An 18,330-nucleotide genomic window follows, 5' to 3' on the forward strand; every position below is an offset into this window, starting at 1 on the left:
TGGAATCCTCTGTCTCCTCTACTTGCTGCCTCTCTGTTTCCTCCTACTGCTCACCTTGCTGTCTCTCCTTCCCTCTCTCTGTACTCCCTCCTGCCTCATGTGCACACTGCTCTCCATTCCCTCCTTGTCATCCGTCTGTCTCCTCTCCTTTCTGTCTCTCTCTCTGTTTCCTCTCGCCTCTTTGCTGTCTCTCTCTGTCTCCTCCCCTCCTTGTTCCTTTCTTTGAAGAAGCATTCTGGTTGTTGCTTAGCAACAGCTGAACCTTTGTATGTTAAAAGGAGAGAGAAACAAAATCAGACAATGGGAAAGGAAATCCCTGCCCCGGAGAGATTACAATCTTAGCGGTTTGTTGGGAGACTAGCAGAGACAGCAGGTGAGGGAATAAGTGCAGCAGATCTGTAACTTGAGTTCATAACGGTTCCTGTCGATTTTCTCGCAGAACTGTACAACCTGTATGTGTACATAAGGTACTGTACGAGAGGTATCTCTCAATGTATTACTTCCTGGTAAAACATTTTTTATAAATATAAATAAATAAGTATGTAAGATGATGTGCGTGTGCAAATGATGGGGAAATTAAATTGATGCATGCAGGATGAAAGTGTGTCACTATGTCAGCTTTCCCTGCGACAAAGGGGGTTATTTGTTAAACTATCCACTCTGCAAAACGGAGAATAAAAAGTGCACCAGAATTACTAAAGGAAAAGATCTCATTGTTTTAAATAGGGTTCCTCTTTTGAAAAATAGGATGGTTTTTTTTTTTTTTTTTTGCAGCCTGGTTCTTTTGTAAGTAAAGACCCATAAACCATTATTCAATAAGCTTTGAAGCCTCTTCCCTGAGCTGGTAAATATTTTAGGCTTATTAATTCCAGCACAGGGTATCAGATCTTCAGCATGTTGAATAAGGGCCATAGACACTCCAATTGTTAGTTTTGTTAGCAAACCTGATCTCCTTAGTACACAATAATGTAAGCCAAGTGAAGTGCAAGGTGCACATTCACATCGCACTGACAGTGTTCATCAAGTCATTTCATCTCCCTGTTCACGGTTGTGACAGGTCAGTGTCACAGGTGGTTCAGGAGTACCTGCGGTCATCAGCCAGTCCAGCTCTTTCCTCTTACCTGAGCTGCTGAGAAAGCAGAGAAGAGTTGCCTGGTAGCTCAGATAATTAGGCAGCAGCCTGCTCAGAGCTGCTGCCGAGAGACACACGCACTGACTATGTTATACCGTCAATCTGAAGCCTTGCTGATGGGTGAGAAAGACGAACTCTGCTAGTTTAGACTCCCTGTCTTGAAGATTAAGGTAACCCCTGCCTGATATATATCCTGGGGCTACTCTCTGCCTTAATGGGTCCCAGCATCCTGTATCTGGACTGTACACACTTTATTTGTGACTTACAGTATTAGAGACAAACAAAAAAAATCACCTTTATGACCCACGCCAGTACATGTGTCCCACCTCTCCTTCCACCGCTTACAGCCGTGCATCACAATTAGATCGCAAGCCCACTCTGGCACTGATTAATGGTATTTATATTATTCTGGTATGCACAGTAATGCATTCAGATATCGTTTCGTTTCTGCCACTGGTGTGGTATGTTGTGTAATCACGGTGTCCAATGTCACAAGTCACATCTGTAGATAAGAATAAAGGATTGTTATTGGTCAATTCATAAAGGTGCATTGGAGCTACTGTATGGGACCTACCCTTCCAGTCACATCTTGGACCACAATGAACTAGACTAGTAACAATGATGTGTTTATTTGAGGTAAAACCATTACATGTTAGTAACAATTGTAACCAAGATTAAACTCTTACTACACTTACCTTTCCCCTATCCTGTATGTTTTCAATGGGTCCTCTGACAGGGAGGGAGTGAAAATCTTCAAGCAGTAAGGTATCATGCATTAGCGCCATTAGGTCACTCTGGGTCATTAAAACATGCTAACATTGGTGCTGCCCCATGGAAACAGACTTTTCCCTATACATTGTTATACAGTATAGCACTAACCATATATGCTGTTGTTCGCAGTATTAGAACACTGTATACTATATAACATTAAAGCACTAATAAAGGTAACACTTGAAGAAGGGAATTCCTTTCTCAAGGGCATTACAAGTTACAACCTACAGTAATTGCTAAATGTCAGCGTGTTGGTGATCTCCGTACATAACCGGGATGATAATACTGGGTGAGAGGGTGGCAGATTCATTGGAGTTTTCTAATCTTTGGAAGTTGTTCACCTTTCAATCACAACAATAAAAGCAGACACCGGTCTGTTACCACTGATTCACGTACATGGCGTTCAGAGTCTGCCAAGACGCGGCTATGTCGTAGCAGATGGGAAATCAATTAAATGTTGTGTCAGAGTCCATAAACCTGATTGTTCTAACGGCATATTAAGTCGAGGATTAACCTTCATAAAATGATATTCTATAAAGATTTTATTGTAGCTATCATTAATGCTGACAAACAAAATCACATTCGATTTGCAGCACATTTTCACCCCCGACCATCCCGCATTGAGGAGACATTTCATGTTATTTCAAATCACTCTTCGTTTATTTTTTTTTGTTTTTTTAGTTAAAACTCAAAATAACAGCATTTAGACATTATAAAATAAGACCCGACGGAAAACCAACTACAGCTATAAATATTTCTGTTGTTGAAAGTCAAGGATCAAATAGGATCTGAGGGCCTGGGGTATTTATTTATTTATAAAATGTGTTACCAGGAAGTAATACATTCAGAGTTACCTCTCGTTTGCAAGTATGTCCTGGGCACAGAGACATGATAACAGATACATGGTTACAAATATATGATTACATTAGGTGAACAGGGTTTTATACAATATATATATATATATATATATACATATATATATATATATATATATATATATAACCCATGTACCCCCACCCGGTCGCAGATCGGACCCCCTAAGGTGTTCTGGGGTCTAGCTACATGTCTCTGTGTGGTGCATACCTGCTGGCAACAGTAGGGCCTGAGTCTCCCACGATGACATGGGGGACAATAGGACAGGTTACTGGGGTGGATGCCTTCGTTCTTCTTCAATGGTGCAGCGCCTCCATCTGTAGTAAGCCCCAGGGGTGCGGGGTGGAATCCATACCACAGAAATCCCCCTCCCAGGGATGAGAGATTCCAGTCTCACACAAGGTTCTCTTTAAACAGCAGACTCCTTTATTAATCAGACTCTCGCAGCAGCAGACAGGTACAGTTGATTTACAATACCACCAGCTGTTCTCCTTAGTGATGGTCCCTGCCTCTACTCTGGACCTTAGGGCCATCCAGAGTGGGGCTAGCTCTTCCCTCACCCCCTAAGCAGGGTGAGAGGTATTTGGTCCACCTCACTATTTTCTATCAGCTCTACTCATAAGCTGCTCACTCCTCTGCTCCCTAACACTAACTCTCACTCTGTGTCTCACTAAATAGGAAATGCACTGCTCTTTATGATCTCAGCAGGCACCATCCCTGTGTCTCCTGATTGGACACAGGGTCAGGTGACCTACCTCCACCATTCAGGGCAAGTGCTTGAAGTGGGGGAAACCCATGATAACACCTGGCAACCTGCCCTTAGCACGGATTATACCAGGAGGCGGATAGAACTATAGCCCCATTTCTTACCAGGGCTACATAAATAAAGACATTGCATGAACAGTTTAACATAGTTTATCTTTTAGGCGTATAAAACAGTTACATACCAGATTAAAATGTGAGACAGCTTTAGTTTTGAAAGAACTTAGACTGGTGGTGGCTGTGAGAGTCTCCGGTAGACTGTAGAGGTAGGAAAATGGGCAGACTTGGTGGCCAAGTGGTTCTTATCTGCTGTCAAATGCCGATGTGGACAGAGTGTGGCAGTGTCTATTCTTCATATTTATTTATTTTATTTATAAAAATGTTTTGCCAGGAAGTAATACATTGAGAGTTACCTCTCGTTTTCAAGTATGTCCTGGGCATAGCTTTGCTCTGCACAAAAGCCTAAGGCCTAGATCCACAAAGCTCATTATATATTCTGACAAGGCATTGTACCCCTCTCCCCGCCACATCCCCTCCGGTGGAGATAACTTTGTATGGCAAAGATTTGTTTATTAAGATGGCTACTCCTCCTTTATCCCTTACTGCCAGGGAATATAGACATTTGCCCACCCAGTCTCTCCTGAGTTTTTCACTTTCTGTCGCATCTAGATGAGTTTCCTGAATTAATGCAACTTCGGCTTTAAGACGCTTCAGAATTTTATTTCTTTTAATAGGGGAATTGATCCCTTTAACATTCCATAAAATAATTCTCATAGGGAACTTACTCTCTCAAAGGATATACCTGGTGGAGCTATTCATAATTCTTGGCACAGTGGAGAGACCGTGTGGATAAACAGCCAAGTGTTGCGTGTAAAATACATAACAAAAAGACAAAAATATAGGAGCAGTTGGAGAAATCAGCCCCCATATATTCTCCTTATAACAAACAGACCCATAATTAAGTGTTGATACTTAAACAAGGTATCTTTTTCGGCAATCATCTCTGCGTCGTATCCTCGCTGCGACCTCTTGTCTCCGGTTGGTGAATGATGATCCTGCGCACGCCTCTGATCACGCTCCATTCGCCTATCTTCAATATCATTGTGGTGCTCACGAGGCTACTTTTCAGCTTCCTTGGCAAGGCTACATTTCTAAAGCTTCCAATGAAGGAGCTACAGATAAGAACCAACTCGAATACTATCCTAGCCCCAGATACTAGTTTCAAAGATTTGGGCATATGGTTTGACTCCCATTTAACATTTGGGTTGCACATTGATACCCTGACATCCAAAACCTATGCCAAACTAGGTGTACTATATAGGAACACATCCTCCCTAAGTCTGCTGGTCAGAAAGTGCATCACACAGCAGATGCAAATGCCAATTATAGACTATGGGGACATAGTATATGGCACAGCACCCAAAACTCACCATGGCAAACTTGATTCCCTCTAAACTCAAAATGACACTTTGTCCTCCAATGCAATTACAACACACATCACTGCGAAATGCTCAAAGAACTAGATTGGTCATCATTTGAGTCTAGGCGCAAAGTTCACCTTTCCTGTCTTGCCTTCAAATACTTTCTGGGCAAGCTACCTGTCTATCTGAACAAGCTCTTTACCCCTACCACATGCAGCACTTATCATCTGCGATCTGACTCCAAAAGACTGTTCATGGTCCCAAGGTTCAACAAAGTATCCGGCCGCTCCTCCTCTTACCGTGCATCCCAAAACTGGAACAGTCTACCGGAGACTCTCACTTCTGCCACCAGTCTAAATTATTTCAAAACTAAAGCTGTATCACATTTTAATCTGGTCTGTAATTGTTATATACGCCTGTAATATATATTATCTTTAACTGTGCATGCAGTGTCTTTTATATAGCGCTCCTCAAACTAAAACTAAGCAGCCAATGTGGACCCGACTTACTACAATCTAGGTTCCTACGACTTGGTGCCCCAGCCATTGCCAAACCAATTGCGTCCATAGTCAACTCTATCCTGTCTGCAGGCCATATACGCAAGACCTGGAAAACTGCCAGAGTTGTCCCAATCTTCAAAAGTGGGGACAAAAACACTGTCTCAAACTACAGGCCAATCTCACTTCTCCCAATTCTATCCAAAGTCATGGAAAAATGTGTCCACTCCCAATTAAGCGATTTCTATACCAAGACAAATTTCCCTAGCCAATTCCAATCTGGCTTTCGTCCCAAACACTCCACCGTAACTACCCTGCTAAAAGTTTGCAATGAAATCCAGTGTGGAATGGAACGGGGACAACTCACGGGTGCAGTATTCGTAGATTTTGCAAAGGCTTTTGACACAGTTGATCATGCTATCTTGCTTAACAAACTCCAGAGCTCTGGAATAGGGAAGCATGCTTTAAACTGGTTTCAGTCCTACCTATAAGGAAGATCCCAACATGTGTCCATCTCAGGCTCTAACTCCAATCCCCTGGATATCACCTGTGGTGTCCCGCAAAGCTCTGTTCTGGGGCCCCTACTCTTTTCAGTGTTCATTAATGATCTTCCCACAGCTTGTAAGGAAGCCTCAATACACATGTATGCAGATGACACAATCCTATATGCACACAGTCATAGCCTCTCTGATCTTCAACACATACTTCAGTCTGACTTTTTGAGACTCGAAAACTGGATTTCCCAAAACAAACTGTTTTTAAACACTGACAAGACTGTAACAATGGTATTTGGGACCAAGACTAAATTTGTAAAGCTTCCAGTGCCTGAGCTCCTGATTAGAACCAATGCTAACACCACCATAACACCTGTCACTAGTTTTAAATACCCGGGCTTATGGTTTGACTCCCACTTAACATTTGGGATGCACATTGATACCCTGACAACCAAGACCTATGCCAAACTAGGGGTTCTTTACAGGAACAAATCCTCCCTAAGTCTCCTGGTCAGAAAGCGTATTGCACAGCAGATGCTAATGCCAATTATTGACTATGGAGACATAGTATATGGCTCGGCACCTCAAACCCACCTTAGCAAACTTGACAACCTCTACAATTCAATTTGTCGTTTTGTTCTCCAATGCAACTACAACACACATCACTGCTAAATGCTCAAAGAACTAGATTGGTCAACACTAGAGTCTAGGCGCAAAGTTCACCTTTCCTGTCTTGCCTTTAAATTCTTCATGAGCAAGCTACCCAGCTACCTGAACAAGCTCCTCACCCCTACCACTTGCAGCACTTATCACCTGAGATCAGACTCCAAAAGACTGTTCATGGTCCCAAGGCTCAACAAAGTATCCGGACGTTCCTCCTTCTCCTACCGTGCACCCCAAAACTGGAACAACCTACCAGAGACTCTCACATCCACCACCAGTTTAAGTTCTTTCAAATCTAAGGCTGTCTCACATTTTAACCTGGTCTGTAACTGTTTCATACGCTCATAATATATATTTTCTTTAACTGTGCACGCAATGTCTTGTATATAATGTATACCCTGTTCATTTATGTAACTGTACTTGTAACCATGTATTATTTGTTTTACTCTGTGCCCAGGACATACTTGAAAACGAGAGGTAACTCTCAATGTATTACTTCCTGGTAAAATATTTTATAAATAAATAAATAATACAAATTATCTTTAACTGTGCATGCAATGTCTTGTATATAATGCATACCCTGCTCATTAAGTAACTGTATTTGTAAACATGTATTATTTGTCTTAACTCTGTGCCCAGGACATACTTGAAAACGAGAGGTAACTCTCAATGTATTACTTCCTGGTAAAATATTTTATAAATAAGTAAATATAATGTACTCTATAACACCTTTCACTCATTGTAATTATGTATTTTTAACCATGTATTTGTCATTATAACTCTATGCCCAGGACATACTTGAAAACAAGAGGTAACTCTCAATGTATTATTGCCTGGTAAAAATTTTTATAAATAAAAATAAATTTCCAGCTTTATTTCCTTCTCCTCTCCTTCCCAATTTGCGCTAAACACCTATTTCGGAATCTGGATTAGAGTAATGTCAAGATACACTTAACGTCACATTATTGGGAGATAATTCATTGTTATGCTACAATAAGGTGACATTAAGCCTATGCTAACCTGATGTAGAACACCCGTTGTTTTTTTGCATATAATTGACCTGGAGGATATACCATAACCCCAGGGAACATCATTTCAGTTCCTGTTTTAGGTAACGTCACGGGATGAGACTTTAATTAATGGAGCTTTGTTGGATCTGTCCCCAGGAAAGGTGAAGCAAAAAAAGTGTGTTAGAGAAGGATATTCCAGTGGTATTTCTTCGCTCCAATAAATGGCAGTATAATGAATGAAGGGTACTGGGTGGTATTAACGATAGTATCACCCCTTATTTACATCCAATGCCTTGTGTCCACCGAATTTAACTGGGGCGTTTCAAATGCATGCAAAGAAAGAAAGCAAAGAAGCGCACCAAGGATGAAGAGCATGTATTTAAAAATACAATAAAAGTGCAAGTATTAACTTACATACTGTATAGGTTAGGGTTAGTAGTCCAATATAAAATAACCAGTCCAGGCTCTGATCTCATCACCGGTCTGCTTGGGGTCTGGAGGTGGGTCCTGAGTTGGTATGTGTCTGTCCCGCGCGCTGGTGAAGTGTAAACTCTTGTTATGTAATGCAAATAAAGGGCATGCAAATACTATTGAGTAGCAGCAAAGGGGAAGCACTTCAACCACCAGAGATAACACACAAAATACCCAGTCAATCTATTTTTTTTTAACTCCTTACAACCCAAATGCATTTCAGGCCTCTCTGGCAGACAAGTGGTTAAGCGACTGAGAAACCCGAACGTCGTCGCCGTCGCGTTTAACCCATTCACTGATGGATAGACATGCAATGGGATGCTAGCTACACTGGCAACTAAAAGGTTTATATGGGGATGGATCAATGGTCACTTCGGCTTTTCTTTTATCCTTTTATGACCTGGATTACCACTTCATTACTGGAGTCCTGAATCCTACTTGCAGGCCTTTTATTTGTATATGCCCCCTGTACTGATATTTCCTCCGCTGCAGAAGACAATGTTGTAACCTTGAAAGCTCATGAAACCTTTCCTCTGTTGTTCGACTGCTAAAACTCTGACTCAGGCCCTCATTCTCTCCCGTCTTGATTACTGTAACCTCCTGCTGTCCGGCCTTCCTGCCTCTCACCTGTCTCCCCTACAATCTATCCTAAATGCTGCTGCCAGAATCACTCTACTCTTTCCTAGATCTGTCTCAGCATCTCCCCTCATGAAATCCCTCTCCTGGCTTCCGATCAAATCCCGCATCTCACACTCCATTCTTCTCCTCACTTTTAAAGCTTTACATTCTTCTGCCCCTCCTTACATCTCATCCCTAATTTCTCGGTATGCACCATCCAGACTCTTGCGTTCTTCTCAAGGATGTCTTCTTTCTACCCCCTTTGTATCTAAAGCCCTCTCCCGCCTTAAACCTTTTTCACTGACTGCCCCACACCTCTGGAATGCCCTTCCCCTCAGTACCCGACTAGCACCCTCTCTATCCACCTTTAAGACCCACCTTAAGACACACTTGCTTAAAGAAGCATATGAATAGCACTGTGGATATTCTAAACACGATACATAATGCTTGGCCCCCTGCAGATGCACTTACCAGAACTCCCTCCTACTGTCTCTGTACGTTCTCGCTACCTACCAATTAGACTGTAAGCTCCTCGGGGCAGGGACTCCTCTTCCGAAATGTTACTTTTATGTCTAAAGCACTTATTCCCATGATCTGTTATTTATATTATCTGTTATTTATTTGATTACCACATGTATTACTACTGTGAAGCGCTATGTACACTAATGGCGCTATATAAATAAAGACATACAATACAATACAATACAATGTTCTGCAGAGCAATCCAATGATCCATGATCAACATTTCCAAGAAACCTTCACGCTGTCCCCAAAACTATACCGAATTACAACAGGCAAAGGATCTAATCCTTTCTCTAATGACACCACCACCCAATTATCCATCCATTTCTATCATCTGTGCGGTCATAATGTCACCTTATATTTTCCAACAGATCTGTATATTCCACTGGATTGTCAAACTCTGCGACACTGACATATTTCAGAATCCCGGGCTTTTTCCTGCCACATCCACCAACAGAGACGTATGAGAGCCACCATCTCTGAGTCTCCAGAGATTTGTGTTACTTAGAGCCGGTGAAAGGCTGCATGATTTAGTGGCCCTGTTAATGGTTTATGGTGTGATACAAACTCTCATTTGTGTTTACCGCTGTCACAGTAGTGTAACAATACAGGGTGAAGTATGCACACCCAACGGTGCCGAACTACGCTAGTGTTGATTCCCAATGTTTTGTCACAATACTTGTGTAAGGGCCATATACATGCAAGTGATGATATAGATGTAGCAGGATTCATTGTTCCCCTAGAGACTTTACCTCGACATACTCAGGCATACAGTACCTCCAAATGACACAAGCTTCCATATACAGTAATTCTCTGGCAATTATGTTGCAGAATACTACAGTATGCCCAGGTATACGAAGGCGAGAATAATGGAGCCTGCTACATCTGTATATCAAGTCAGCAATTAGCAAGCCAAGATCTCCTGGACAACAACCTCTGTCTTAGATGTGCAATCCCACAATTGGCTGGTTGCATATCTCTGGGGCCTGGAATGGGGAAGTGTTTGTCAATCAAGTGTTTTCTTTGCCCTTATCTCCCCCCCCCCCCTCCCTATCCTTATTAGGGAGCCAATAAAGTAATGGGGAGGTGGGATTCTGGCAGTACGAGTTCTTGCTGATCACACAGTGACATCGCACAAAAGGGAGTAGCCAGAGGGGATCACACCCCTCCCGAGTCTCACTTTAACAAATACATTAAAAAAAATTCATGCTGTAGGTGTCAAATGTTGGTAGAAAAGGTATACATTACCGAGAAGAGCCCCTTAAAGAAGCAATCCAAGCAGCACTTAAAAAGAATGTGTTATTGTTGTAATATATGCAGCCTTTGATTATCTTTATTGAAAACGAACAAACTAAGCTGCCGATCGATTCGTTCTCCTGTAATCGATCAGCAAAGATCCCGCTTCCCTGGGTTCACGTAATGGCTGCCTTACAGAGAGAGTTGTACATTAGAACATCATAACGGTGATTTCATTAATGACTTGTTTTCTGTTTGTATGGATATTGATTTCCCCCCCCCGTCTGACACTTAACTTTTTGAATATCCTTATAAAAAATAAAAAAAACACACTGAAAAAAAAAATGGAGTCAATTTTTATTTATTTTTTTCCCAATACATTCTCCTCTAATTAAACAGGGAGAAGGAGCGGCTCAGTGAGTAAAGACACTGATTGACACTGAGATTGTTACAGGGGAACCTGGTTCAATTCCCATTGTCGGCTCCTTGTGACCTTGGGCAAGTCACTTTATCTCCCTGTGCCTCAGGCACCAAAAACATAGATTGTAAGCTCCACGGGGCAGGGACCTGCGCCGGCAAAATGTCTCTGTAAAGCGCTACATAAAACTAGCAGCGCTATACAAGAACATGCTAAAAAAAAAAAATCAACACCACACTGCCTGGCGCTACATACTGTAAATAAAAATACATTTATTGTACAATTAAACATGCTCTTTATATTTGGGGTGCTGTTGCTTTGCCCAGTTAACCTTTTTGCTGCCGGAAATCCGGCAGCATCCACGTGCCACAAGACTTCCGGAATTGCTAACATGCGATTGCTTCCTCCCGGTGGCGTGATTGGAAGCTGAGGGCCCTCCATTGCGATCGCTCCGATGGAGCAGAAAATTAGCCAAAATCTCAGGCCCTCAGACGGGCCCCTGGCACGCCGGCCATTGTGTCCTTGGAATGTCATAAGGACAGTGCCAAGGTTAATTGATACATTGTTACTTCACATATAAACATGTTCCGCTGGGAGTAATGGGTCTCATGTCATTGGGAGAAATGTCATTTAGATTCTCCATATGGTTTCAAGAATGAGTTCGTTTTCATTTCCCCAATACAATCATTTTCAGGTATCCCCAAATGTAAGAACACAGAGATCACCAGGTGCTCCTGGGTGTGTTCTTGGGGTATCACCCCAAATGAAAAACTGTATTTGAAATAATGATAAGAAAACATTGATGTTCATTGTGGACAGGGATTTTGAAATACCAGGGAGCATCCTTAATGACTGTGTCGATTTGCTACTCACTCTTCACTATGTTAAATTGGACACTTTGCACTTATTATTATTTAACTTGGCAACATGTACACTCCAATCTAATGATGATTTTGGTTCAATTTTAAGCAGGGCATTGCAGACCCCCTTAATTCAACAGGACAACTGGATCGGGCTCGAGTTAGAAGGATGGCTGAGGAGGCGCGACAGGATATGGTAAGGGTCCCGTTGCCTTGTGTGCTTTACCACTAGAATATAATACACATACAGTACATCATTTAATAGGTAATTTGCATGATCCACATGTAATGTTATTATGAACGTCTCACATTATGTAAAATGATTTTGTGCCATACATGTAACTATACTCGTATAGTTAGTGGTATGTTTGTAGGACACCAGTAGCAAGAACCCAAAGCAAAGAACAATGAATTGATATCTGAACTGCAACAAATAATTCAGCTTTCCACCAAATGGGAGCCATGACGGCTGATACATCTGTATCACACTCACAGCCTGCAACAATTCTTGAAATGCATAAAAAAATAAAGTGAGGTTGGGGTCACCAGCCGACATGTTCCAACCGCTCAACGGCCAATGTTGAGCACAGACTGCTGGTGCACAGGTCCGGATGTTCTGTCCATGGACACGTGTGGAATGTTGGCCAACGGGACCTCCGTGTTCAACCACTTTGCCAGCACCAACCTCCCCACCGCTTTGGTTTTCCTTCCTGGTCAACACCGTTGGTGGAGACTGGTTCCATAGTAAAGTAATGGGATCCTGCCAATCCTCTCTGCGGCTCTGGGTTAGGGGAACAGTAGCAGCAACACTAATGAGAGTTGTAATCAACAGCTCTACATATCTGGAGCCCCTGGACCCAAGAGCCACCATGCAGCGCATACAGTGAGTATCTCTCTCCCGGGGAAGGGATGAGGGCCGGTACATTTTACATAATAAAACGTCAAATAAACCTTTTACAAACGAAGCATTAAAAGACCACCGCTATAAAGTAGAGCCAGTGATCAAAGTGCCGTAACCCCTTTGGTGCCAGAGGAAAACAATGCGTAGCAAGCCCAATGGGGTTTATTTGAAGTAGGGGTACTGTGCCAATTTAAAATATATAATACCATTGTAGACGGACGTTCACAGAGGTACACAATTTGGAGGCTTTTATAAGGTGAAATTATAATAAGGCTTTATTGTGCCTTTTCCTTTTCATCAGGAAATCCATTCAAACACGGGGGGGGGAACAAAGCTTATATTCACTTTGGATTATTTCTAGTGAAACACTATGCAATTAATTCACATCTCCCTAAGTCAAGCATTTCTCCAAGCCCCCAAACACATAGCATGAATAAGCATATCTAATAAGTCTCTTAATAATGAAAGTCTTATCTGTTAGCTGCTGTAGAGTAAGCTTCTCTGCTCTCTTGGAACCGCACCCGTGTGTGCACAGAAAATATCAGCATCCAGGTTTAGAAGTTTTCCCTGTGTCTTGAAATCAGCTCTGCTGTGTCTTCTGGCAGAGCTCAAGTCATGTGGTGTCTCCAAAGGTCAGCTCACAAGTGAGCTAAGGAGTCCCTTCCTGTCTCAACAGACAGGCTTTTGTAAGCAATCTAAATCAGGCAGGTGGTGTTTAGTAATTAACTACCAGCAGTTAACCACCACACTGCTAGATTAAAGGCACTTTACTGAACAGGGATAAGTCCCCTGTTACAACCATCTATAGGCTTATTAAACAATTATGCGCTAAAAAGTACATTTATTTTTCAAATCCTTTTTGTTTTGTTTTTAAGTACAATAAATGAACAAATAAACAAAATAGTGGTACTCTTGAGTTTTGTAAATGAAAAGGTAGTGACCCCTGTAACCCCTAAGCTCTCCTGCCTTCAATTTCAGCCCACATGGAGTGGTCGGTACATGTCCTTTAATAGCTGCACAGATACAGCTGTCCCTATAATATATATTAGGGTTGGCAACTTCGGTCCTCAAGGGCCACCAACAGGTCAGGTTTTAATTATATCCCTGTTCAGCACAGGTGGCTCAATCAGTGGCTCAGTTGAAGACTGCAACACCTGTGCTGAAGCAGGAATATCCTGAAAACCTGTCCTGTTGGTGGCTCGAGGACTGGAGTTGCCCACCCTTGGTGCATATGATTGTCTTGTTCGCTACTATTAACATGTTCCTTTCTCCTTTTTGTAAGTCTTACCCAGGGGCGAGGGGCGGAAGGCGGATAAAGGTGAAGTATGATGCAGTTCTTTCCAACCTGAGGGGTCCAGGGAGTTTTAAAAGGGGGGTTGACTTTGATGGGAGCAGCATGTAAACTGAATACAGAACGCGGCAGATGAAAATGTAGGCATACAGTAACAAAAAGACAGAGAGAGTGGGGTCAGAGAGAGTGGGGTCAGAGAGAGTGGGGTCAGAGAGAGTGAGGTCAGAGAGAGTGAGGTCAGAGAGAGGGGTCCGAAAGAGTGGGTCCGAAAGAGAGGGTCAGAGAGAGAGGGTCAGAGAGAGAGGGTCAGAGAGAGAGGGTCAGAGAGAGAGAGTACGAGAGAGAGTACGAGAGAGAGGGTCAGAGAAAGGGGGTCAGACAGTGACAGAGAGGGGGGAACAGAGAGAGTGACAGAGAGGGGGGGTTAGAGAGAGGCGATTAGAGAGAGTGACAGAGAAAGGGGGTCAGAGAGTGACAGAAATAGGGGTCAGAGAGAGTGACAGAGAGGCGATCAGAGAGAAGCGATGAGAGAGAGTGACAGAGAGAGGGGTCAGAAAGAGGGACAAAGAGAGTAACAACTACAAAAAAAGAGCAGACCTCATGCATCAATATCCCAATTTATATAGGGCCTTATTCACTAAGACGTGCTACTCCAAAAGACACCTTCCATGCTGAAAGACACACTACTACCCCATTCATGTGAGTGGGCTATACAGGGCTCGTGTACTACGTGGTGTTACCCCACAAGGCACCTCAGGTGTCGGGACACCCTTTACAGCCTACTCACAGAGAGGACCATATTTACTCATCTGCGCTGGACGGAGTCTTATGACGTAACACTGCTTAGTAAATATGGCGCAACAATCCTTGCCGCAAATACATAGCAGTGACTTTTGGGGGGTCTCAGTCTAATATAAGTGGGGGAAAGCACTGGTACAGCAGTAATGCGTTTCTTGTCTGTGTACTTCCTAAAACAGCAACAGATGGATATCCCTGCTTCAGCACAGTCTTAGACTGAGCCACTGATTGAGCCACCTATGCTGAAGCAGGCCCTTCGACTGAGCCACATGTGCTGAACCCGGGATATCCTTGAAACCTGACCTGTTGGAGGGTCTTGAGGACTAGAATTGATCACCCCTGCCTTACTATATTGCGATCAGTAAAAATGGATAGAGAGCGGGCTTTGCCTGTGCAAACGCATCTTAAACACACAAAAGGGTGCCGCCAGAGTAAATCCCACCCCTCCCAAGTCTCAGCTCCCTGTGGTGACAAACTAACTGTAAAATGGATTTAGAAGCACTTGTAGGTGTCAGACATTGATAATAAAAGGCACCAATGACCTGCCTGTAACCCCTATACACCCGGCACTGCCATTAGCACACTTGTAGGAAGTGCCAAATGAAGCATGTTTAACCATCAACACGCTTCCTCCCCATTGTTTTTACTGTAGAACAGAGGCTCAGAAGATGAAGGTACGGACGCATCACAACCCAGAAGCCAAAAGGTTGGTAAAGGTCCCTTTAGGCTTGTGAGAACAGCCCAACAGGGCCATAGAAACCAACCCTGTCCCAAACAATGCAGGCACCACTCTGTGGTGATCTAATGGGTTGTGAAACCCCTGTTTGTTTCCTTGGACACCTATGTTGGTCGGGCAGCAGTATAATGGGGCATTTTAATGGAAGCGATAGAAGCAGATGGGGTTGTGATTTGAGACACACAATGGTAGATGATTGTAAGGTTCTTGCCAGTTAAAATGGACCGGGGACCTCAGGTTGTCCCGGGCACCTGTAAGGTTCTTAAACTCAATACGGGACGGGGACCTCAGGTCAGCCGGGCCGTGACTGGAAACAGTGCGGCTCTACCTAGGAGGACTTAACCACGCCCTGGGCTGTTGGATCTTGATCTGAAGACGTACGGGTAACCGGGACACGAAGAAACAGATGTACACAGGGTAATTCTGATTCCTCGTCTCAGCTTTATTAATGCAGAGCCATACTATTTATACAGAGAAATAAGGTGTTAACTGGAGGCGTAATTAGAGGCATAACAATATTAGCATATTACTAAATAACAGCTTTTCTGGGGACTTTCCATTTAGCTTTGGTTTCTGTAAACAAAACTTGCTGTTAAGCCGATTCTGATAAAACATAGTACTGGCATACGACCAGCAAAGCAATTCTACTTTCACTGAAAATAACTAGCAGAAGCTGTAGGTCGTTTTTCTGCTTACATATATCAAGCAGAATGGTTATGACAAACTGGAGAATCTACCACACCCTTTCAAGGATACATTTTCTTAATCCCTTGGATTGCGAAACTGGCAGCAACACATCAGGGTTAAGCGATCAAATGCTCGCAAATGTAGAAAACCAGGGTTATTTGAGGACCTCTAAAAAGTCGAGACGGTCAGCAAAATCACTCAACGAGAAGTTCTTGTTCGGAACACACATGATTTGGTAACAATTTGAGCAAAATTCTCAAAGCCAACAAAAGAAAGCACGGGTTCTTAAGCAAAGTACGGCATGCCCACATGGCCCAGGCTCACCTCACTCCCCCACCGGCGGAGGAGTTAAAGCTACGGGGGGGTGGGGGGGAGTCGGTGAGATTATGCTGCGCCCCTCGCTATGTTTTCTCAGTGTCTGTCCCGGGTTCAGGAGCACTGATACCAGTTCCAGGCTGGGACCTGTTCCCAGGACAGAGGCGGGCTATGGCAGCAGCTGCCCTGTGTTTTAGAGGGGGGTGGAAGCGAGGCTTTATGACGGAGCCCTCCAGGCGATTGAGGATCAGCTAAGATTGAGAGCCCTGACATTAGACCCCCCCCTTGATATACCTTGCACCCCCTCCTTTATTGAGGATGAGCAGTGATGTGAGCTCATTGGAAGCCCCCCCTTTATTGGCAGGGAAGCGCCATCCGGTGGGTCGCCGGGAGGGAGCAGCTGGCGACTCAGGCCTCGTCCATAGTGAATGCGTGCGCGCCCGTTCTTGCGGCGTCACACTCGTCTGCAGTGGGGGGGTGTCGGGGTGTGCAGCCGTGATGTTACGGGGCTGGTTCGCCCTCAATGGGCGAACCACTCACGTGACCCGACCGTCACGTGGCAAAAACAAACTTATGTCTTGTCGCGTCTCGGTCGCCTTGCCACTCACATGCGCGCACTATGGACATACACATTGGCCTGCATTGGTTTAATTTTGGCGGGAGCGTCGCATAGAATGTTTACAGACTGTCCCTGCCCAGATGAGCTTACAATATATGTTTTTGATGCCTGAGGCACAGAGAGATAAAGTGACTTGCGCATTACTGTATAACAAGGAGCCGACACCAGGAATTGAACCAGTTTCATCTTGATTCAAATGCAATAGATTATATATATATATATATATATATATATATATATATATATATATACAGTATACAGTGTTCGACAAACCTATACATTTGCTCGCCCCGGGCGAGTGGATTTAACATCGTGGCGAGCTCCTATTGGCCCAAGCAGCACACGTGTGGTACTAGGTGGCGAGTAGATTTTTTTGTCTGGCGAGTAGATTTTTGGGTGATTTGTCGACCACTGTATATATATATATATATATATATATATATATATATATATATATATATATATATATATATATATATATATATATATATAAAATAAAAAATAAATAGGCGATACCATTCTGTGGCTAACGAAATGCTTTTATTTGTGCGAGCTTTCGAGATACACTGATCTCTTCTTCCGGCGATGTTACAATGAATGAAGCAAGCAAAGGGTATACTTAAAAACAGTGTCTCTTGGAATGTTATCTGTGCTTGCACTGATACCTCTACATGAATATATATATATACACACACACACACATACAACCCATACGCATAGATAGATAGATAGCTACCGTAGATAGATAGATACCGTAGATAGATAGATAGATAGATAGATAGATAGATAGATAGATAGATAGATAGATAGATAGATTTTCCAAATTCTTCACGATCTTTCACGAATCTCCAGTTAACTGACCGCTCTCTTCTAACCAGCTTGGTTTTGTTACTATTACAGGAAGGAAGAGGACGCTCAGGAGCCCAAAGAGATAGGGGGCAGAAGGTATTCTTTCATGTACTTGGTAGGGTGTATTTTATTTATTATAAATCAGCATCTCTCTAAACCTTATAGGCATTAACCCCGTTATTGCCAGAAGCTCCTTTTTTAAATTCAGTATGCTACAAGTGCTTAAGTTATGTGTTGGTGGGTGTGGAACAGAGTTTCCATATATCCAACACCCACAATCATCAGGCATGGGGGGGGGGGGGGGGGTACGGCATGAGGAATAGGTCTTGAAAAGGTTCTTTGGGGAAAAAAGGGTGTAGGAATCAGGAAGAAATTGGACATATGAT

General features: G+C 43.1%; 1 protein-coding gene across 1 annotated transcript in view; it reads left to right on the forward strand.

Annotated features, from left to right (window-relative positions):
- LOC142494625 (uncharacterized) overlaps positions 1-18,330 on the forward strand; it is a 439,963-nt gene that overhangs the window by 228,320 nt on the left and 193,313 nt on the right. The window contains exons 71-75 of the mRNA XM_075599056.1: positions 11,861-11,944; positions 12,581-12,631; positions 13,932-13,967; positions 15,391-15,444; positions 17,996-18,040. Coding sequence (XP_075455171.1) covers positions 11,861-11,944; positions 12,581-12,631; positions 13,932-13,967; positions 15,391-15,444; positions 17,996-18,040 — 270 coding nt within the window. The remainder of the gene's footprint in view (positions 1-11,860; positions 11,945-12,580; positions 12,632-13,931; positions 13,968-15,390; positions 15,445-17,995; positions 18,041-18,330) is intronic.

The sequence above is a fragment of the Ascaphus truei genome, chromosome 5 (assembly GCF_040206685.1).
Source record: "Ascaphus truei isolate aAscTru1 chromosome 5, aAscTru1.hap1, whole genome shotgun sequence".
Lineage (NCBI taxonomy): Eukaryota > Metazoa > Chordata > Amphibia > Anura > Ascaphidae > Ascaphus > Ascaphus truei.